The following is a 23,778-nucleotide window of genomic DNA, read 5'->3' on the forward strand; positions in this document are numbered from 1 at the left end:
GACATTGAGGGGCTGAAGCATTTCCAGAGAAGGTCACAGAGCTGGAGAAGTCCTGTGAGGAGAGGCTGAAGGAGCTGGGAGGGCTCAGCCTGGAGAAAAGGAGGTTCAGGAGGGACCTCTGGCTCTGCACAACTCCCTGACAGGAGGACAACAAGAAACAGCCTCAAGTTGTGCCAGGAGAGGTTCAGGTTGGATATGAGGAGGATTTTTTTAATGGAAAAGGTGCTCAGGCCTTGGCAGGGGCTGCTCAGAGAGGTTTGGAGTCCCCATCCCTGGAGGGGCCTGGATGTGGCACTCAGTGCTCTGTTCTGGGTGACAAGGTGGGGACTGGGCACAGGCTGGACTGGATGGTCTTGGAGAGCTTTTCCAAGCTTAATCATTCTGTGATTCCACGATTCTGACCTCAGCAGCAAGTGGGGTAGCCATAATTTAATTTTTGAAACTCTTTTGAGTATTACAAACCACACACACACACACGACATCAGACCTCAGAGGTACCACAGAGCAGCAAAGCCAGACAGTGACACACCAATGTCCCATTGCTGGGGACATTCTCCATGGTTATTCCATGAAAAGAAGCTCACGGGACCACTGCTTATAAAAGCACACAGGTTTATTGCATATCAATCTCATGTATAAATTCATTGTAGCATTGGAAAGATTACATTTGGTATACATTCCTATTCTACAGCATTAACCTCAAAATCAGCTTTTTCTATTCATTATTTTAAAGGAATTTCTCTACACAAGTACATTTGTCTTTTATCACAAGCATCAAAATGAAATTTGTAAAATTGCCTTTTTTTTTTTAATTATTTTCTACACTTCATATCTTTTATTTCATTATGCTCCCAACAAAGCGATTCCATATTAATTAATAACTGCCAACACTTTTTCTTTCTTCCTTGGCAGTTCAAGGCTTCGAGCCTCGGACGCAAAATCTAATCACATATACAATAAGTGCATCTACGGAATTTTTTCTTTTTAATAAAAATTTCACAAACGGACACAATAATGACTGCTAAACACAAGTCATGCACAGTTTACTTATAAACATAACAGAAGCAATATACAATCAAGAATGATATGGAACAAGCACCATCCTCTTTCTCAATGTTTTTTAAACATTATATGAAAACCAGACATTTACAATTGATTTAAAAAAACACTATACAGGTCTAAAGGAAAAAAAAAATCCAACCTAAATCATATCTGTATTGTAACAATGGGAAAAGGAATGACATAGGATGCACAGATTTATGATTCTTGCAAGCACAATATATATATGTTTTAAATTACATCTTCTGCAGGCTGGAAATGACATCAGGGCAAAACATCTCTTGCTTTGAAGAGAGCAATGAGAATGTAAAATACACTGAGAATTACTTTCAGAATTACTTTGTTCACATGTGAATTGCACATTTGGAAAATCAAAGCTGCCTTTTTTTTCTTTTTCGTTCTTTTTTTTTTGTTGTTTTTAAATTTTTTTTAAATTTTTTTTTTTAAATTTTATTTTTAAATTTCTTCTTCCAAAGTGGTAATAAGAATTAACGACAGAAGAAAGAGAAAAAAAAGAACCTCGGAATCATTCAAGAACGTTTTTTAGTCACAGTTTCACTCAACACTACGGAGAAGTTTCATGGCTTTGTGAGAACACTACTGACCACCAGCGAGGAGCAGAGCATTTTTGCCCTTGTGCTGCCAGCACTGACCCGAGCGATGCCACTCCTGCCCTTGGGGACAGCGCTGTCCCCAAGGGTCAGGATCCCCCCAGAAAGGGACAGGGGGGATCCCTGACCCCCCTGCCCCCCGCCACACACACACACGCACACACACAGAGTACAGCACGTAAAAAACTGAGTGGGAATTCAGCAGATTGGCCTGGCTGGGGGGCACGGGGGGCTCACGATCCAGTGCTTTGATGCTCAGCGCCAAACTCGTTCACCTCATTGTGCAAGTGCTTCCAAAAGGCTCCCAAGAGCAGCCACTGAGGGCCTAAGTGCTGATTGGGGAAGGGGAAGAAGCTTCCCCTGGCTGTGTGAGGGAGGACAGGAGCCCAGCAGGGAGTTTGTCCCAGAATCAGCTGAGCACACCCGCTGTGTTTGCTCAGCTCTGTTTGGGTTTGGGGTTCCGCGCATCGATGTCCCTGTGGTGCCAGGCAAGGCACGGCCTGCTGGCCTTGGACACCTTGGAAAGGCACCCAGAGCAGCCTGAGCGCCAAAGGGAACATCCCAGGCAAGAACACAGCAGCCCAGCAGGAGAACTGGGTGCCTCAATGTGTCCTGCAGGACCAGGACCTGGACCTGGACCTGGACCTGGACCTGGCATCTCAGCACATCCCATGGGAGAACCTCAGCTCATCCCACTGGAGAGCTCCCAGCTGTGACCAACCACAGCGACCACACCAGGACCAGCCTCCAGCTCTGGGCGGGTGGGAAGCAGCGAATGCACAGACACAAGACCCTCATCCTCCTCCCTGGCCAGCTCAGGCAGGAAGGTCCAGCTCTGGCCAAGGCAAGGGCTCTTCACAGAGCACCAACACCTCAGCCCTGCACAGCTCCCAGCCCCACCTGACCACTCCAAAAAATCCCCAGGGCTTTTCCTTCTCCCCTCTGTGCTGTTGCAGCTGTGAAAATACTTTAAATAAATAGATCCTACACAAAGCTCTGGGTTTAAACCACACCCTGGCTGCTGGACACACCACAGCCACTTCCCATCCCTGCCACCCTCACCTGCCCTGGATCCCAGCGTGTCCATGGGGTTGGACACCACAGCTCCATGTCTCACCAAAGCTCCCAGAGCTTCCCCAGCACTGGGAAGCCAGCAGTGCTCTGCTAGCAGAACATCCTGGACACAAACCTCTTGGGAAGCAGCCTTGAAAAGGAGAGATTCTCTGCTAAAGCAGCAAAATGGAACCTCCACACCTGCAGTGAGCTGCAGCACGTCCCAAGTGCAATCCAACAAAAGGTAGAGGTTAACAGAAGGTGTGTGAGGCTTCCTGTTTCTTAATGGGAAAAATTGAAACTTGTAATCAGTGCTAAATTAGAGGAGTCAGGAGATTCTACAAAACAAGCTAGAGAAAATGGGGAGAAACTGAATTAGGAAATATGAAAAGAAAAAAAAGTCTTGATTTTAAACCCTATATTTTTAATGTCCTCAATCCCTGGCTGGATAATACCTCCTTGGCCAGGGGCCCTCAGGAGACCCATGGAGAGCCAGGATGAGCCTGGGGAGGGGGACAGTGACAGTGTGAGCTCAGTCAGAGCAAGGACCTGACCAACTGCTTCTGGAGAAATGACACAGCTGGCAGCAGGGCTGAGACAGGGATGGGGAGACCATAAATACCCCAAATAAACCCCCACAGTAACACTTGCATTCCTTAGTATTGGCCCACATTTTGGTGTCCAGCTCAGTGCCACTCCCTCAGCTGCTCTGTGGAGTGTGATGCTGACCTGCCCTGAGGTTTCTTCAAGGGTGAACAAACCACGGTCAGAGCACACAAACACTCACTGCTGCCCACAGATCCTGTCCCAGCACAGCAGAGAGATGCTCAGACGTGTGGTTTGTTTCAAACAAACCAGGAGTCCTGGAGCTGCAGCTGGAATGGGACAGTGTGGATCCATCCCCATGTTTCAGGCTGTTCCCATGTTCTCCTGGAGCAGGGCCATGGAGGCAGAGCATCTCCAGTGGCCTCCTCCTCCTCCTCCCAATCACTGGAACCTTCCTCTGATGGCCCAGGAGCTTCAAGGCAAAGGGGAGCTGAGGGATGATTGTCTGGAGATGAGCAGCACCACTGGCAGCACTGACTGGGCTCATTTGGCACATGGACAAAATCTTCCTGCTCCCTCTTATCCCACATCCAACCTCACCAGCACGATTTTGGTCCTTCACTACATACTCATATTAACATGATTTCTTCACAAGAATGATAGCTAATGTAAAAAAAAATACTGTTAAGGAAGAAATAAAATAAGAAAGGAATTAGCCCAAAATGACAAGTTCTATACAGATTAAAATAAATTCCATCAGGAAAAGAAAGAATTCTTTTATTATTTTCAGTTGGCCCCTGTGGGAATAATTTAAAGGCCAAATGCCTGGGCAGGGCTGTGCTGCAGCCTGTGGGGATGGGATGGGGATGGGATGGGATGGGATGGGATGGGATGGGATGGGATGGAATGGGGTGGATGGGATGGGATGGGATGGAATGGGGTGGGATGGGATGGGATGGGATGGGATGGGATGGATGGATAGGATGGGATGGGATAGGATGGGATGGGATGGATGGATGGGATGGGGTGGGATGGGATGGGATGGGATGGGATGGGATGGGATGGGATGGGATGGGATGGGATGGGATGGGATGGATGGATGGATGGATGGATGGATGGATGGATGGATGGATGGATGGATGGATGGAACAGGGCTGTCCCTCTCCTCCACAGAGCTGGGATTCCCCAGCAGGGTTTGCTCTCCTACCCAGGAGCTTTGTGCAAATATAAGAAGCAGCTCGGTCACACCACCTGGTGCTCTCAGAGCCTTGGGCACTTTCACAGGATGTTGTGGAAAACCAAAAAGGGGAGGGTGAATTTTCTTAGGAAAACACACTGGTGCTGCTAATTTACCTTTTGTTCTCTCTGTACCAAAGCCACCCTGGACACTTTGCTGTGGGGAAAGCTCCCCAAAATCAGCCCCACATGTTCTCTTGGGTGCAAAGCTGACTTGCAAAGGTGTCACACCCAACTCTGACTCTGCTTTGTTCAGAGAGCTGGTTCTGTTGTTTTGGCCTGCTGGAATGAGGCTTCCCACATTAGACTGGCTTAGAACCCTCCATTTGACCTTTTCCATGGCTTTCCTAACCATTCCAAAAAGGAATGTCATCTCCAAATTCCCTGCTCCAACAGCAGATGGGAATTGCAGTGGAGAACAGCACAAAACCCACAGGATTTGTGGAGGCTGCTGTGTATCAGTAGACAAGATGAGGTTTGGAAGTGATTGAAAATCACTCATAAAATCTCTGTGAGAAATTTTAGAGTCCGAGAGACAGCTGGATCCTTATCTCCATGCTCTGCACCCCTCAGGCTGCTGGAGCATGGAAATGTTCATCTTTCTACTTAAATTCCAGCCAAGCAGGTGGCACAGAGGGAAAAACCAGGCCAAAACAACGGTGTGAATCAGAGATCTGTGCCACAGATACCACCAGCACAGGGTGATGTCACCCTGAAACCCTGACACGCCAGCAGAGACGTGTCTGAGCTGCCCTGGCTTTGCCCAGCACACATTTCCTTATGCACAACCAGGGAAGCCTTTACCCTGTGACCTCTCTGCTCAGGCAAATCCAAGCATTTCCAGGAGCTCCAGCAGCCTGGCTCTGTCCCAGGCACTCCCAGGAGGAGCAGGGAGCTCTGCCAGCCTTGCTCAGGGCGCATCCACGTCCGTGTGACACGTCTGCCACCCCAGCCTCAGCACTGTTCCAGGCTGGGAGCTGCGCGTGGCTCACTGCAGGCAACGTGGCCTCACCTTGCAGGAGCTTTGCACTGTGCCAGTGTTTTGCTGGGAGCAAAGGGCAGGATGGTGTTTCTGTGGGAGTGCAGAATTCTTTTGGGGGGGGTCAGTTTAGTGGGTTGGATTTGCCTTTCCCTGGCATAACTCCAGTGGCTGGGTCACAGTTGCACCAGGGACAGGTCACACCTGGCTCTCTTCCCTTGGTGCTTCACCATTCAGCTGGATGGGAAGGAAATGCTGCCCTGTGGTTCCAAGCTGTCATTCCTGCTCAGGCTGTGCTGGCTCAGTGGCCTCAGTTTGGAAGGTTGGAGGGGGCCAATCTTTGATTGCACTGCTGCAATTCGTGTCTTGCTCACGCTGTTCCTACAGGCTGTGAAATCCTGGGGCTGCTTCAGGGTTATCCAGTTTGGGAGAGGTTCATTGTGATAAATTAGAAAGGAGAACTCTAGAGAGATAAAAATGCAGGACGTGTGGGTCGGATGTGACAGGTTTCCTTCTCAGCCCAAAGTCCAGACGACTCCCTGAGGCCCTCTCATCCATCTTCTGCTCGCTGGGATTTTGCTGGGATGGCTGCAGCACCACCACTGCCTCACCTGGGCTCTGGCCAGTGCCTTGTGGACCTCTCAGAGGTGGTTGATGGGGTTAAAGGTCCCCGACTCTGAAGCTGCTCCTGCCATGTCCAGCCAAGCCCCCAGAGAGCTCTGGGAGGACGTGTGGAGGGGAGCGTTCTCAGACAGGGACAGCATCATTGCATAAGCCTGGGGAGACAGGGGGGCAAGGGCAACAGTGAGAACACAGCATGGAGGAGCACTGTGGAAAACACAGCAGCACCCAGCCCTGCCCACCTGGGCCAGCAGCATCCTCTGTGCTGGGCTCAACTCTCATCCATCCACCTCTCAAAAAAAAAAAAACAGATTTGTCATGGTTTATAGGGGCAGAAACCATAATTCCCTCTGGTTTTCACAAGACTAAACCCATCCTGCCCTGCCTGTGCTCTGTGACAAAGCTCCACATGATTCCAGGCTCTGCTCCCAGGGGAAAGCAGCTGCTACAGGGGTTTGTTATTAAAAAATCACATCCCCAGAGACCAGCAAGGCTGGGCTGGGGCAGCAGTGACGTTGCATAAGCCTGGGGGAGAGAGGGATGCAGGGGCACACAGGATGGAAGAACATTGTGTAAAACACAGCAGCACCCAGCCCTGCCCACCTGGGCCAGCAGCATCCTCTGTGGATGCTCAACTTATATCCATCCACCTCTCAAAAACCCCAGATTTGTCATGGTTTATAGGAGGGACCATCATTCCCACTGGTTTTCACAGGACTTAACCCATCCTGCACTGCCTGTGCTCTGTGACAAACCTCCACACGATTCCAGGCTCTGCTCCCAGGGGAAAGCAGCTGCTACAGGGATTTGTTATTAAAAAATCACATCCCCAGAGATCAGCAAGGCTGGGCTGGGGCAGCAGTGCTCTGGCAATGGGGCAGCAATGCCCAGTGGGATGTGGTGAGCTCATCCTGCCTGCCATGGCCCCACTGGTGATGCCAGCGTGGATATTTAGGGATGGGGAATTCTCATTGGCATGGCCAGTGTGCCCAGGGTGGGTTTATTGCTGCAGTGAAACCCTCAAAGGTGTCTGGTGAGAGAAATGCAGAGAGATTTGGTTGTCCTTTTACCAAACTGCTGGTTCCTTGTAACCTGGCTGCTCTCCCTCCACCAGGACACAAGAATTGTCTCACACATCTCTCTGTGCCCTTTCTCAGCCCACCTGCTCTATGATAACCTCAGACAGAAGAGGGGAAAACCAATGTCATTGTCACCCATGGCCTGAAAAAGAGGAGGACACAGTCCCCACCCTTCCCACCACCCTGCCTCAGGGAAGAAGTACAGTGTTTGGGTTTTGTGGGCACACACACTCCTCTAAAATGGCTTAAAACTAAGCCAAAGGAGTGCTGTGCTGCTCACACCAAGGTGTTATATTACCTGCCAAAAGATGGGTCAAATTATTTAAGTTGCTTGTTGTGATTCAAGTGTAAAACAGAGTCAAAAATTAAAAATACCTTCCCCCATCTGAGCAGAGGCTGTAGCAGGGTGGTGCATTGGCAAAAACCAAGCTGCTCCCAAAGAATTAGTGCATTTGGGATGTTAGTGACAGGACACAGGGAAGAGTCAGGCAAGTGGCTTGTGGTTAAATGGGTGTCACCCCAAAAAACTGCTGAGCTCTCTCTTCCAGCAGCCCCTCCCCAGCCTCACTACCGGCACCCACTATGAAGGAGGAAAAAAACATTTCCCAAGTTTTGGATGATGCTAATTCAAAAATCGTGTTCTGCATGGTGGCTGCACTAAGCTACTGCTCTGCTGGGCATTTGAAATAGATTTTGGGACAAATTCTGTTGCTTTAGGGTCAGAAAGGGCCCCTGAGGTGAGAGCTGTACTCATCCCCCAGCAGGGGCTGTGTCCTCTCTCCAGCCCAGGTAACTTCACTGAACAGTTCTTTTGTGAGAATCCTTGTGGAGGGATCAAGAGATCAACTCCATAAACCCAGATTATTTTGGGTATTTTGGGTATTTTGGCTAATGAAAAAACAGAAAGCATACACGGACCTGCCCCAAATCTCCAGATTCACTCCAAGAATCTCAGTAATTCTGAGATGCCATTCTGATGGTTTTTGGTGCGTCTAAACTGATCTGGCTCACAGGGTTGGGATTTTTCTTTTTCATTTTCTGGTTTACTTTTAGAAATCAAGGAGATAAACAAGGATACCCTCTAGACATGCTGGGTTGCAAGTCCTGGATGCATTCTTGTCTTTTACACCTGTTTTGATCAAACTTTGCTGCTGTTTCTGCAGACCAAAGCTCAGTGGCCACCAACAGAAGAGCCACCCCAAAGTATAAATAATTAAAGAGTTATAAAAATATTTATACAGACAGATAAAAATGCCTCTCCCTTCCTGTATAGCCCCATTCTCACTGCACAGGCTGAGATAAATCCATCTAAAGGTGATACCCACTCCCTTCCTCCTCTACTTCAATTTAGTTGCAACAAGACACATTCATGTGTGTGCTAGAATTCCTGCTGGAAAGGGGGAATAACCTTCTGGAAGGGGAAAATAACCCACTGGAAAGGGGGAATAACCTTCTGGAAGGGGAAAGTAACCCCCTGGAAATGGAAAATAACCCTTGGCTGGAGGAGGCCAGCTGCTCCCTAATCTGGTGGCAAGCTAATGGCAAGCTAGGAAAATGTTCTGGATATACCCACCTGGTTTTTAGCCTGCCTGTACAGAGTCTGTTTTATTGCCTCAGAGTCTAAGGTGGAATTAAACACATCTTTAACTTCAAAGGCTTCCTCGGCCGCTTTGCGGAGATCCAGCCCCTTCCCAAAATTCGGCATCTGCTCCAAATCTAACAGGCCGGCTTCGTCCTCCTCAACACACCTGTACCAAGGACCAGGGGAAGGGGTGACCTGTGTTAGCTCGTCTGGCCCACAGCCTGCATGCACCACCCACGGGGGCTCACCAGCCACATGCGTGAAGGGATGGACAGACGGACACGGACACGGCATGGCATGGGGAGGAGCGAGGAGGAGGTGGTGTGGCAGGCACACAGGGCCTGCAATGCCTCGAGAGGAAATGCCTGGTCATGATGACTGGGCCTCAGAAGCCCCTTTTTCCACCTTCAGACCCTTGTTATCTCTCTGTAAGACTATAGGTCACGTTCCCCTCGACCCCTACTATTGGAGAATTCCTAAAACTCCTGTACCCTATATAAAGGGTAAATAAAGATATATTCCTGTACCCTATATAACTCCTATAATCCTATACCCTATATAACTCCTATACTCCTATACCCTATATAAAGGTTATATAACTCCTATACTCCTATACCCTTTATAACTCCTGTACCCTATATAAAGGGTATATAAGGATACACTCTTATATCTTATATAACTCGTATACTCCTATACCCTATATACCTCCTATACCCTATATAAAGGTTATATAAAGATATATTCCTGTACCCTTTATAACACCTATACCCTACATAACTCCTATAATCCTATACCCTATATAACTCCTGTACCCTATATGAAGGGTATATAAAGATATACTCATATCTTCTATAACTCCTATACTCCTATACCCTATATAACTCCTATACCCTATATAAAGGTTATATAAACATATATTCCTGTACCCTTTATAAATCCTATACCCTATATAACTGCTATAATCATATACCCTATATAACTCCTATAATCCTATACCCTATATAACTCCTGTACCCTATATAAAGAGTATATAAAGATATACTCCTATTCCCTATATAACTCCTATACTCCTATATAACTCCTATACCCTATACAATTCCTATGCCCTATATAACTCCTATACTCGTATACCCTATATAACTCCTGTACCCTATATAAAGAGTATATAGAGATATACTTCTATGCCCTATATAACTCCTATTCCCTATACAACTCCTATACTCCTATACCCCACATAACTCCTATACCCTATATAAAGGGTGTATAAAGAGCTACTTTTGCCCAGTTTGGCAGAAGAACTGTCCCTGAGACCTTCACAGAAGATTCAATAAAAAGACACCCCTGTGGAACCTCACACAGCCTTCTCTCTCTCTCCCTGTGTCTGCCCAAGGCACTTAGAAAGCTGAATTCACAGATGAGCTGATAATCACTAAAGAGCTGATCTCACTAAGAGGGAGCTTGCTAAGGTAGCCTGCCTGAGGGGCCCAGACAGGTCGTGCTTAATTGGACTTCTCTGTCTTGGGCAGCCACAGCAGCAGCCAGGGTCAGGGGGACCCCAAAATGCCAGAGTTGCCTCAAAGTGGAAAGCAGCAAGCAGCAGGTTCTGTCTGAGGTTCTGTGTCACCACATTTCTCTTCACAGAGAAAAGAAAGGCACGACTTCCCAAGAAATTTCTGGGATTCATGTTCTCTGAACCTCAGAGAAAGGAAAAACGATTCTTATCTCATTTGCTGCTCCTGTGTTTGTTCACAAGTGGAATGCATGGTGGAAGATTGTTTACCTGAAGGGAATTGATGACTGGATTCTGGTCTGAGTGTTTTCATTCACTGACCAGTTGGATCCAGGTGTGTGTGTGTTGGGACTGTCGGGACAGTCACGAGATTCTGGGCAGTTGAGTGCTTGGCAGATTCAGTTTATATGTAATGTAATATAATGTAATAAAATATAGAATAATATAGTATAATAAAGTAATTAATTAGCCATCAGTGACAGTTCTGCACCAAAACCAGAGGTGCTTTTAAGCTGAGTGAGGCATCACTTGCTGTTGTGTGGCTTGTGCTGGGAATACCCCCAGAAACTGGGGCAAGCTGCAGCAAAAAGAGAGCTGAGCCTGTGCTATGTGCAGCAATCTTTCATTTTGAAGGTGTTCAGACATGGCTTGACCTTGGGGGAAAAAACCCTTCACTTTTTATAGAATAATGGGATCTGGTTTGGGTTGGGACCTTAAAGATTGTCTCATTTCACCCCCTGCCATGGGCTGTCCCAGGCTGCTCCCAGCCCTGTCCAACCCAGCCTTGGGCACTTCCAGGGATCCAGGGGCAGCCACAGCTGCTCTGGGCACCCTGTGCCAGGGCCTGCCGACCCTCACAGGGAAGGATTTCCCTTGAAGAGCAAACCTATATCACTCCTCTTTCAGTGTAAATCCATTCTCCCTTGTCTTGTCACTCCAGATCCTTGGAAAGAGTCTCCCTTGATATTTCCAGCAGCTTCCTTCAGGCACTGGAACCTTGGAGCCTTCTCTCCTCCAGGCTGAACTGAAATCCCGGTTCCCTCAGCCTTTCCTCCCAGCAGAGCTGCTCCATCCCTCTGATCACCCTGGGGCCTCCTCTGGGCTCTCTCCAGCAGCTCCAGGTCCTTCCTATGCTGGGACCCCAGGGCTGGAGGCAGCTCTGCAGGTGGGGTCTCACCTGGGCAGGGCAGAGGGCCAGAATCCCCTTTTTCCAGAGCTCCAAGAATATTTTGCTCCAACTCAAAGGGCCATAGGAGCACCAAAGGCATTGCACAGACTCCTCTTGCCTTGCCCTGATCAGTTTTGGAGAGAAAAACGACACCTGCTGAGCTGTGGTACCCTGAAAACTCTGGGTTTGTGTCTGTTCTCCTGTTTAGACTCCTCAAGCCTTGGATATCATTCCAGCCTCTCCTTGCAGTCCACTTGTCTCGAGTCCCACCCAAAATGATGAAATGGAATCTGGAGTGAAGGTTTGGATCCAACCAGAGGCATGGCATGGCTTGGAGAACAAACCCACGGCACTCACGATGCACCACAGACACGGGCAGGGGTCTGAGCCCCCCAGGAACGGCCCCCTCACCTTCGGGTGTGGTCAAAGCTCATGGTGAGAGACGTGGGCTCCTCGTCCTCCTCATCCTCAAACGCTCCCCGGGGCTCCGCCGTGGGCGACGCTGTCTCGTCCTGGGACTTCCCAGTCAGGCTGTCATCATCTTCCTCTTCCAGTTCTTCATCCTCATCGTCCACATCTTCTGCCTTCTCGTTTGCCAGTCCGTGGCACTGGGAATTGCCATCAATATCCTGGATTTCTGGCCTGAAATGGTTGGTTGAAGGGCAGGGAGGAGAAGAGGAAGAAGAAGAAAAAGGAAAGAAGAAAGAAGAAAGAGGAAAGAGGAAAGAAGAAAGAAGAAAGAAAGAAGAAAGAAGAAAGAAGAAAGAAGAAAGAAGAAAGAAGAAAGAAGAAAGAAGAAAGAAGAAAGAAGAAAGAAGAAAGAAGAGGAAAAAAAAAGATGACAAATGTTTATGTCATATATTCTCACTGTAATGAAAAACTTTGATAATGTTATGCACAGATATGAACACAGAGACACATTTATATACACATAGATATTATTTAAAATGTTATAAAGAAGAAAACCAATGTGCTTCAGGCATTTAAAAATCACCCTTCACTGTTCCTAAGGGCCAATGAGCACATTGACAATGCACCAACCTCAAGGCTTTTTGAACTACAAAAAATGATTTAAATGCTGGTTTTTCATCTCTTAAAATTAACATTTGTGAAACAAGCAGCTTTCTTCCTTCTCTGGGCTCTGTCCTCCAACAATTTCCCTTTGAGCAAAGAGCAGGAGGAAGCTTCTACCAGCCAGCCTGAATTCCCTCTTTTATTACTCTGCTGTTCATGCCTGCCCTGTCAGCAGATAATTTTATTTCCTTGCCTACCTTTTATCTGCTAAAGCCGACGCCTGATTCATCTCGCTGTTGGCAATAAAATTCCTGATTTCTGAGAAATAGGAATCCTCTTTTTCGTCTAAAAGTGCATGGTTGTCTGATTCCGAGTTGGGGGAGGAGGCGCTGGTCCCGAGGTGGTTGGTGATGACTCCGGAGTGCTGGCTCACTGTGGGGCAGCAGCAACAACAGGAGAGACAACAGGAGTTGTGAGGAAACAAATTCAGAACGTTCTCAACAGCCCTCTCGCCTTGTATTGGTGGTTTAATGCTCAAGAGGAAAGCCATGGAGCAAAGGTCCCAAAGGAAAATTGTGTTTTCCAGACCAAAATGCAGGTGATATTTGGCATTTATGGACAGTACACACAATTTAACAACCTGGAACATTCTAGCAAAGGTCCCAAAGGAATATTGTGTTTTCCAGACCAAAATGCAGGTGATATTTGGCATTTATGGACAGTACACACAATTTAACAACCATTGCAGAGCTGTTTGCCTACAACTTTTCTATAATACATTTTTTCACCCATGATGTGAAATCACTTCATCACAGCAATTCCTTCCTTTAATTTTCTTACGTTAAAAAAGAATCTATTTATCTTCTTGAACTTCCAAAAAAACCCCACAAACAACCGTACAAACTCATCCCCTGTGCATTCCAGAGAGGTTTCCCAAGGGCCAAGACCATGGAGTCTCCTCTCTCCAGTGGTCCCCAGAGTGTTTTCCTACCTGGAACATTCTAGCAAAGTTCCCAAAGGAATATTGTGTTTTCCAGACCAAAATGCAGGTGATATTTGGCATTTATGGACAGTACACACAACTTAACAACCATTGCAGAGCTGTTTGCCTACAACTTTTCTATAATACATTTTTTCACCCATGATGTGAAATCACTTCATCACAGCAACTCCTTCCTTTCATTTTTTTTTAATGTCAAAACCTCTTTATCTTCTTGAACTTCCAAAAAAACCCCTACAAACAACCCTTAAACCTCATCCTTGGGGGGACAGTGCATTCCGGTGAGGCTTCCCAAGGGCCATGACCATGGAGTCTCCTCTCTCCAGAGTGTTTTCCTACCTGGAACGTTTTCATGCTCGTGCTTCTTCAGGTGCCTGTCGAGGTTGGTCTGCTGCCCAAAGCACCTGTTGCACAGGTGGCACTTGAATGGCTTCTCCTTGTTGTGGATGTTCCTGACGTGCCTCTGCAGGTTGGAGGAAATGCTGAATGACCTGTCACAGTATTTACACCTGGAAAACAACAGCAAATGGTGCAACGTGAGGAAAAAAACAAAAACCAAAAAATTTAAAAAAAGGAGAAAAATCTGACTATCAAAACCCCAGGAAATGTTGGTCTATAAATCTTTACTCAGGAATAAAGATTGTGCTGAAGGAAGCACAAAGCATTAATCATCCCAGACAAATCTGATATTGTTGTTACTCAAGGAGAACAAAGAAAGGATTAGGATTAATTAGAGAGTGAGTCGTCCAAACAAATAAGAGTTTGAAACACAATAATGACTTTTCCATGCATGGATGTAGGAATTGAGAGAGGTGGATTTATTCCTTCAGTTTTTTTTGAGAGGAATCAGGTGAAATATGGCTGTGGAGGGAGGACAAGGAAGACAGAAGAAGAAAGAAGGGAGGTGAAATGTATAAAATAGTTATGAACTGGCAAATCCCTGCGTGACAGTTAGCTGGACACACAGAAAATCCTGGCTTTATTTGTGAAATTCCTTGTGGTACTGGATATGACGGGACTACAGCATGGCTTTAAAGGTAATTATAACTATTCTTATAGCAAAGAAATCCACCATCCTTTCCAAACAGGGTAAGATTTACTCCTAGGAGTGAATATCTGGTTTGTGATGAAAAGCTGGAAGGGAAGGAGCCGAGCCAGGATGTTCAGAGGAGCTGCTGGAAGAAGAGATGCTCAATCTCTGAGCTCAATCTCTGCAGGACCCACGGCAGATGGGCTGGGGGCTTGTTCAAAGCCACCACCGCCCCCCTTTTTTGGGTTTAGATTCCCTCCAAATAAATGGGAATTGGGAATTTTTGGGTTTAGGTTCCCTCCAAATAAATGGGAATTGGGAATTTTTGGGTTTAGGTTCCCTCCAAATAAATGGGAATTGGGAATTTTTGGGTTTAGATTCCCTCCAAATAAATGGGATGGTGGTGAGAGGGCTCCCAACTCCCAGCGCAGAGTGGGAGCCGCTGATGGACTGAAGGTGGCAGCTCCGAGCTGCGCTGGAGAGTTTGGGTGGAAAACTCCTGAAAGCATCATTCCTGCCCGAATCCCTCGTTCCATCTCCCTTTAAACACGTCACTTGTGCCTCGGCAAAGCTGCTGCCCCACGGCTCTGCTTCCAAAACCCACGAGCAGCAGAATCTGTCCCTGCTGCAAATCCTGGATGCTTCCAAAAATTCCAGCTCTTCCCAAACCCTTGTAATCCCAGAATAAATCCACACCAGCAGGCTCCAGATTCTGGATTTATTCCAGAATAAATCCACTCTGAGCTCCTCTAACCCACAGCAACATCTGCCCCACGGAGCTGAGCTACTCTTCCATGGGGATCCTGGAATTCCAGAATGATTTCGGGATTCTAAACCCCATCCAGTGCCACCCCTGCCACGGGCAGGGACACCTTCCACTATCCCAGGTGGCTCCAACCTGGCCTTGGACACTCCCAGGGATGGGGCAGCCTGTGCCAGAGCCCTCCCCAGCACTCCAGGACACGGAGATGGAGATTTTGGGAGGATCAGCAGCTCCTGATGTGCCCAGACTCACCCCATGCCTGCCTCACTCCAGGGTGGAGCTGGATGTCCCTGGACACAGAGGACATGGGATTCTTCCCTACAGACACAACAGTGGAGTGGAAAAGATCCCTGCTGTGAAACACACACACCCCATTTCCAGATGTGCTCCAGCTGGGGTTTTTATTCGGTCTCTAAAAATAAATCGATATTATTTTTGGAAAAAGCGGGGATACATTTATGAAACACTCTCTCTTGCTGAATGTTTATGGATTCCATGTCCACCTCCGAATTTCCTACTGCTAAATCTCCAACAAGAATAAAGATATTTCAAATAATGGGCCTTTATTAGGATTAAGCAAGGCAGAGAGCAAAATTTTTAAAACACAGCATTTCCAGACTCTGAAAGTATTTAGTTTTCCTTTTTTTTTTTTTTTTTTCCCCAAATCCCCCAAATAACTCCAGAAAACAAGAAGTTATTTGAACATCAGCAAGAACAATCACACGGAGATTTATCAAGAACAATCTGTACAGAGAGTCAAACACGGATTTCTAGCACCAAGGAATTTGCTCTCAGATGTTCAGCACTCCAGCAAAATGCAACATCCAAACCTGCCAATATCCCAATATTCCAGCTATTCCATGAGATTTTCATGAGTGGTTTTGTCCAGCTTAGAGCAGGAGCTCCCTTCTCATCCTTGATGATGCCAGGGGTTTTCTCTCCCTGCCTGTCCTCACTAGCTCCTAAAAACCCCTTTTTTTGTGTGTCCCACAGGGAATACCTGGCACAGGGAACACCTGGCACAGTGGGCACCAGGATAATCCATGTTCCCAGCCTGGCTGTCCCTGCCAGGAGCAGCTCCAGACATTTACAAGCAAATCAAGGCAAGGAACGACCTGGCCTCCTCCACATCCATTTATTTGGGTGTTCAGGAAGCCTTTGAAAAGTTCCCTGTGACAGGTCCTGGCCCTAACCATGAGCTATGTGGATGCAGGGTTAGGAATGGGGAGGGATAAAGAGCTTGTTAAAAAAAAAAAAATAGGAACCAGAGGGGCACAGGGAAGGAGCAGGGAATGCAAAGGGATGAGGGAGATGTCCGGCGTTATTTGTGGTCCCAGAGGGGTCAGTGCTGGGAGCTCTGCTGGTTTTAATCTAAATTAATGGCCCAGGCAGAGGAACCAGCTGAAATTCAGGGAGAGGGGTGAACAGCAAGGGAGGAGAAGAATAAAACTCCAAGGCAGCGGTGTTTGCTCTGCAAACAGCCCGACAAAGCCTCTCCCTTATCAGCTGAAAGGGCTGAAAACATCCCAAGTGGGAGGGAGGCACAGGGCTGGAGCTGTGGAGCTCGGGCAGGAAATCCTGGGAGCTGCAGGAGCTTGGGTACCTGGGACAAAGCAGAGCCTGGGAATGTGGGGAGCATTTCCTGAGTCACTCTCATGAAGTTTTGCACTGATCAGTGTGAGCTGGAGAGGCAGAATTGCAGGGAAAAAACAAAAAAACCTGCACAGATAGCAACTCTCCCTCTGAGTGACTCCTCAGCCTCAAGTGCATTTATAGCAGGGTGAGCTCAGGCTGTGTTTTGAATACCAGAAAATGAGAAATATTTTCAATATTTATTGAACTATGTGCAATTTAAATGACATGGTAGATGTCAGCTGTGGCTCTGGGTTCCAGCTTAATGCAGATAACAGGACACAAAGCCTCCAAGGGCCTTTTTATTCTGAATTCTGAAATACATAGTCCAGAATTTCAGGTTTGGTGCAGGAAAAAAAAAAAAGAGTGAAAAGAAACATGTTGAATTTCACTGTAGGGCACAGGGGCTTGCAGCGTTTTCAAATAATTTGATTTTTAGGAAGTGTATCACCAGGTATTTCTCACTCTACAGAAAACATGTTGCATTTTCTCTTTATAAAAAGAATTTGCCTCGTTATTGCTCATGTTCTATTAATTCATACTTTATGCATAATTAGGCTTCTTAAGTAGAAGTTTGAGTGATTTCATAGCCCCCCCCAAAAAAACTCCAAAAAATTTAATCAGTGACCATCAGGAATCAAACCCAAACCACCTTATTTTCTAGCCTGTTCTCTTTAAGGACATAGTAATTAATATTTGGATTGATTCTGAAATTATTATATATAAAAATATTTTTACGTAGGGTAAAAAAAAAAAAATTAAACAATCAAAAACAAAGTTGCATAGGAGACAACAGTAAAACACTGAGAAATCAGCAACCTCCTTGTACCTGCCTGAAGTCAGCACTTAAAAACCAAGCTCTCAAAACAAGCCTGGCTGCCAAAGCTGCAAATCTCAGCTCTCTGAGAGGAAAAGCAAATCAATGATAATTAAAGCTCGTCTGTGAACGCAGCCCCGGCTCTCCGGAGTGCTGTTAGAATGCAACATTGTCCAGGAGTCAGACCTCTAAAAAACCCACACAGGCTATTTTCTGGGAGAAGACCAGATCAAATAAATCTTTATTTTCCTAACCTTTGTTAAGTTGCAAGTCTCCTTTTTTGGAAGAAAACTGAACTAAGGATCTCGGAATAATCAGGAACGAGAGTTGCAGTGGACAGGGAACGCACGGGCATATCAAATAACACAACCCCAAACACCACAGCAGGGGTATAATCCAAAATATATGTCTGCTTTGGGGGGTGGTGGTGTATTTTTAATTTACCTAATGTCTACACTAAAAATGCTGGATGGAAAATAAACGGGATTCTCAGTGTAGCAGGGATTACAGTGTGGGAGAGTCAATTCTTAGGTTAAACTGAGCATAAAAATGTGATGTATTTGACCACATGGCCTTTTGCTGCTCATAAATTTGTGTTTCTCTTTATTTAATAACTGCTCCATTTGCTTTGTTGTGAACTTATGGCTGTGTATGAAACGCTGCAATATCAGCTACCCAAAACGAAATGGAATTGTTACCATTGTTTGACAACCTGCAAAACACTCCCTCACATCATGGCAAACACAAGGCTTGATTTGCAGCAAGCTCTCAATTCATCATTCCTTCAGGTCTGCTCATTTCTGGACTTCATTCTAACAAAAAAAGGCATTTTTTTCCCTCGATTTTTTTAAAACTGCTTGCAACTCGGTGGGAGAAAATGCTGGGGGGAAAGATTTCCATGAGAAATAGTTATTTATATAGCTAGGCACACGTATTACATGTATTTTCTTGTGAGTTTTATTCAGATTTAAAGCCCTGACTTGGGCAGGAGCCACAGAACACACTGGGCTGGGACAGTGTCCCTGTGCACACTAAAGCATCAAAATCACATCACCTTGTCCCCAGCTAACAGAAAATAGCTCAGCCTTCCACCTTAAACACTCACAAATGTGTGAGACTCCGTGTGGATTCCCCCTCTCCCAGCTCTCCCTTTTAAACTCCATGATTTAAGCTCGGAAACTACCAAAATTCAGTTTCAAGGCAGGTAAATCAGCACGTTTTTGCATGTTGCATTTTCTCTTTATAAAAAGAATTTGCGTTGTGTATATTATGTATAAAATAAGAATTAATAGCACACTGCTCATGTGTTATTAATTCCTACTTTATACATAATTAGACTTCTTAAGTAGAAGTTTGAGTGACTTCATAGCCATCCAAAAACAAAAAAAAAATAAAAAAAATTTAATCTGTGACCATCAGGAATCAAACTGAAGCCTTTGTCTTTTTGATCCCCTACTCCAGGCACCTCTGATGTGCATTAAGAAAAGAAAAAAAAAAGAAAACCCAGCCAGCCCCAGCAGTGAAGGTCCTGGCAAGCCCTTCAAACCAGCCTGAATTTCAGAGCCATTCAGCACCTTCAGCTGTCCTTGAGATGAATGGTTAACGTGAGTGTGAAACAACACTGCAAATCAGAGCCCTCATTTGCCAGCATACATCTAAATATAAGTTAAGTGTCTATCTTCGAGCTGCCAAGCCTGATTATTTTTGGCTGGTACACATAATATACAACCCTATGAATCACTCTGTGTAATGCTCCAGGCCTGTGGTATTCTGCTGGCACAGCTTTGTAGAGGAGGGGGGGAAATACCAGAGTGGTGAGTGAGGAGTGTTTGGGAAAGGGTTTTTTTTTTTTTTAATGGGGGACAACATCACCTGTAAGGCTGCTCCCCAGTGTGTGTCCGCAGGTGCCTCGTCAGGTTGGCCGAGCGTGGGAAGATCTTGCCACAGTACCTGGAGAGGGAGAGCCAAAGGAAACCATCAGGAGAACCGAAGGAAACCATCAGGAGAACTGAAGGAAACCATCAGGAGAACTGAAAGAAACCATCAGGAGAACTGAAGGAAACCATCAGGAGAACTGAAGGAAACCATCAGGAGAACTGAAAGAAACCATCAGGAGAACCAAAAGAAACCATCAGGAGAACCAGAGGAAACCATCAGGAGAACCATCGCAGGCATCTTTTTATGAAAAGTCCTTTCCTTAGGATTTTTCCTCCTGAGAAGCTGAGAGGCCTCAGGAACAAAATGCAAACAATGGTTATCTGCTGCTGTGGAATGCAACAGGTGGATCTGTGATTGGTCTCATGTGGATGTTTCAAATCAATGGCCAATCACAGTCCAGCTGACTCGGACAGAGAGTCTGAGCCACAAGCCTTTGTTATCATTCTTTCCTATTCTATTCTTAGACAGCCTTCGGATGAAATCCTTTCTTCTATTCTTTTAGTATAGTTTTAATATAATATATATAATAAAATAATAAATCAAGCCTTCTGAAACATGGATCCAGATCCTCGTCTCTTCCCTCATCTAAGAACCCTGTGAACATGGTCAAAGAGAACCAAAGGAAACCATCAGGAGAACCAAAGGAAACCATCAGGAGAGCCCAAGGATGCTGTGGGGAAACGGATTTGTAGGGAATTCTCCAAACCTGACAGAAGGCTCACATCTGTGTGCAAACCTTGAGATAAGAAATGCTGACTTAGAAATGCCATGGGGTGGGGAAGACATTGCTGAGAGAGAAATGGAGCTAGAGACAAATTTCAAAGGATGGCTTTGCAAATAAGACTGGATATTTTGGGGAAATAGAACTGTGAAAGATGCCACAGCACCACCTGCACCCCTCATTCTGACACCGCTCCCAAAATCCCTTCGTGCGCTCCCATCATGAGCTCATCCCTGATGGGGAGGACAAATCTCCTACCCCAGGGTCACAGGATTACAGAGCACCAGGAGCAGCTGAGGGAGCTGGGAGGGCTCAGCCTGGAGAAAAGGAAGCTCAGGAAGAACATTCTGACTCCTACAACTCCCTGACAGGAGGGTGCAGCCAGGTGGGGTCGGGCTCTGCTCCCACGGAATCGGGGACAGGACAATAGGAAACAGCCTCAAGTTGCACCAGAGGAGGTTTAGATTGGGTGCTTGGGAATTTTTTTTCACAGAAAGGCTTGTCAGACAGTTGGAATGGGATACCCAGGGAGGTGGTGGAATCACTATCCCTGGAAGTGTTCAAAGGAAGTGTGGACAAGGCACTTGAAGGCAGGGTTTAACTACAGCATTCCTGCATCAGGGAACAGAGGGTTTAATCACTGCCTGGGCAGATTGGCACTTGAGATGTTTCTGCATCTCCTTTATAGCCCTGTTGATGTGCTCATCAAACAGAATCTGCTCTTTCATCCTTGGAATTCACAGAATTTTCTCTGGATAAAGGCTGCAGCACCATGGGTTAGGAGGCTGACAGCTGCTTGGAGCAAGGAAATGCAGCCGTAGGAAATTAATGAAGGAAGGAATTGTGTTCCCCCATAAATCCAGTTCACAGTAAAATCAAAAAGGTATAGATAAAAACACTAATTGGGAAATAACAACTCCTATTGTAGGAGGAAACCATGACAGACTTTCCTTATTTCAGAGACCTTCAGCTGTCCTGAAGATGAACAGTTAATGTGAGTGTTCCCCAGCAATGAAAATCCAAATGTTAACTTGTGAGTGTACATCTAAAATTTAAGTTTAGTCCCTTTCTTAAGTAGAAACCTCAAATTTCTAAATAACCAACTGAAATCTGAGCCCGCAGCTCTTGTGGCAAAGTTGAACATAAGAGCTACATCAACCAAAGTTTGTACCCACTTTCTGCACCCAAAAAAGTCCCCTCAGCAGGAGCCACCATGAGAACTTTGAGGTAAAACTGCCACAGCAGACGGAGGTTTATTATTAAATACCCTTGATCTGCTCCAGTTTGGAGCTGGATGGGTACGTGACGAGTTCTGTGGATAGAACAGTTTGAAAATCTGTTTCCTGCATGCCATTTTTTTTTTTTTAAATCCAATCGTTTTTCCATAGCTGAGGTTGGCTATAGCCGGGACTGGCATTGGGAACAGCGGCGCTCACCGCCGCACGCCAGAGACTTGGCCTGGGGAGCTGGGTTTGCTTGAGAATCTCCAGATCTGCTCCCAAGGTTATTAAAAATTACAAAGCAAACAGAAGATGCTGATTTCCTACCAGACAAAACAAGCTATTTCAGAGGGAATTAGTCATCCCAGCTCTGCTCTAACTCCACCGCTCCTGGCGGAGATGTCGGCGCGGAGCTGCTCCGCTCCCTGCTGGTGCCCAGCACAGCTGCCCAGCTGGGCTGGCACATCCTGGGCTATTCCAACACCCTGGGATGTTTCCATGCCCTGGGGGTCAGTGTGGATGCCGTGGGGTGCCCAGCTCACCTGCAGGTGTAGCGCTCCTTGCCCTTGCGCAGGATGGGGTCGGAGAGCGTTGGCGGTGGCGATCGGAAGTTGAAGGGGTGGTGGGGAAGGGGCTGCAGGGACGAGCCAGAGTCTGCCTTCATGGCTGCAAAGCTCTCCAGTTTCTCTGTCATCGTCTCGATGGCTGACATCTGCAAGGACAAGGTGGTAGCTCCTGTCAGAAAAATCCCCAGGAAGGGCGAGGTCTGGTGCATGAAACACCGGTTATGGTTAGGCAATGCCTCCTGCTGGTGTTGGCTCTCTTGGAAGTTGGAGGCACAGTGGGAAATGGAGCCACTGGATCCAGCCAGGAAAGACTGGAGTAGTGTATTGGTCATGGAGAAAGCAGGAAAGGCACAACTGGCAAAGCCAGGCATGTAGGTCCCAGAAATGAGCACTTGTTCACTTTCTGCAGTGTGCATGTGCTCACTTTCAGCACTTCGGATCAAAAATCATCTCAGAACACAGCTAAGACATCCTTTTTCTATCAGGAGTTCAACTGAATTTTTTACCAGGAAAACTCTGAAACTAAACACCATGGTCAGATGCCTGAGGTAGAACTCAGTACCCAAGTCCAAACCAAAGTCTTGGGATGTCTTATTTCTCCTACAACATCCTGGGGGTTCAGAAGGACAGGGCAGTGAGGGATGGGTGGGCAGGCAGGGACACAAGCCCAGGAGAGGGGGAACAGGCAAGTTTTGGGCCTGAAGCAGAAGAATCCTGGCCAGAGTGGAGAGGGAGGGATGTGTGATCGCTGCTCAGGGAGCTGAGAGAGGAGAGGTGGAAGGGGTGAAGAGGGAGCAGCTGGGAAGAGGAGGAGTTGGGATCAGGCTCAGGATGGAGTGGATCCACAGGGAGTTTGCTGGTGAAGAGGCCAACACTTTAATTATGGGTAGGAAAGGTTCAGCAGCTCCTAAAGGTGATGGAAGGATGGGTGGGAGGTTGCTGGGTTTCCTGGAATGAAAGGGAGCTCTAGCCAAACCCCTGGATGTGAGCAGTGGCTGGGTGAGTTATGGGCAGGAGGGGCAACACCTACACACCCCTTTGGGGTGGGAGCAGCTGGCATGCAGGCCTGGAGCTCGGGCACCAAGCAGAATGTCCCTGGATGCTTGATCAGATTTGGTTTGTGTGACTTGGCCATGTTCTCACAGACACGAGATTCAACGCCACGCCAGAAAGAGGGAGAAAGGGAAAACCCTGGAGATACAGGAGAAGGAGAAAGCAGAAAAGGAAAGAATGAACCTGGGCTATGTGGAAAAAAGGAAAAAATGAATCTGCACAAAAATCCTGCCTAAAGAACAGCACTTTTACTTTCATTACAGCGCAGCAGGAAATCCAAGTCCGAGAGAGCAGCGCAGCTCAGAGGACGACGCCGGCTCCTCCGACATCCAGCTTCGTGCACTCCTGAGAGCACTTTGGAGATACCAGGGGCAGAAGAGGGGGCTAAAACAAACAAGGCAGCAATAAAGCTGCCTCCTGGCTGCGCTGACATCAGTGGGACAGGCGGAGGCAGCCGGGGCGGCAGCGAGGAGCGGAAGGCAGTAGGAAGCCATACATCACCCCGAGATGCTCGATTGTACAGGAAGGGCTGACCTTTTGCACGTTTACACTTTATTAAACTGGGCTTTAAAAGGACTGG

General features: G+C 46.8%; 1 protein-coding gene across 1 annotated transcript in view; it reads right to left on the reverse strand.

Moving 5' to 3' along the window:
- Window positions 1-595: 595 nt before the first annotated feature.
- PRDM16 (PR/SET domain 16) overlaps window positions 596-23,778 on the reverse strand; it is a 312,729-nt gene continuing 289,546 nt past the window's right edge. Inside the window, exons 11-17 of the mRNA XM_066564049.1 lie at window positions 22,122-22,291; window positions 19,573-19,650; window positions 13,798-13,967; window positions 12,716-12,890; window positions 11,856-12,086; window positions 8,758-8,932; window positions 596-6,260 (exon numbers count right to left, since the gene is read on the reverse strand). Of these exons, the coding sequence (XP_066420146.1) occupies window positions 6,126-6,260; window positions 8,758-8,932; window positions 11,856-12,086; window positions 12,716-12,890; window positions 13,798-13,967; window positions 19,573-19,650; window positions 22,122-22,291 (1,134 nt within the window). The 3' untranslated portion in view covers window positions 596-6,125. The remainder of the gene's footprint in view (window positions 6,261-8,757; window positions 8,933-11,855; window positions 12,087-12,715; window positions 12,891-13,797; window positions 13,968-19,572; window positions 19,651-22,121; window positions 22,292-23,778) is intronic.

Source organism: Molothrus aeneus, chromosome 21 (genome assembly GCF_037042795.1).
Source record: "Molothrus aeneus isolate 106 chromosome 21, BPBGC_Maene_1.0, whole genome shotgun sequence".
Taxonomy (NCBI): Eukaryota; Metazoa; Chordata; class Aves; order Passeriformes; family Icteridae; genus Molothrus; species Molothrus aeneus.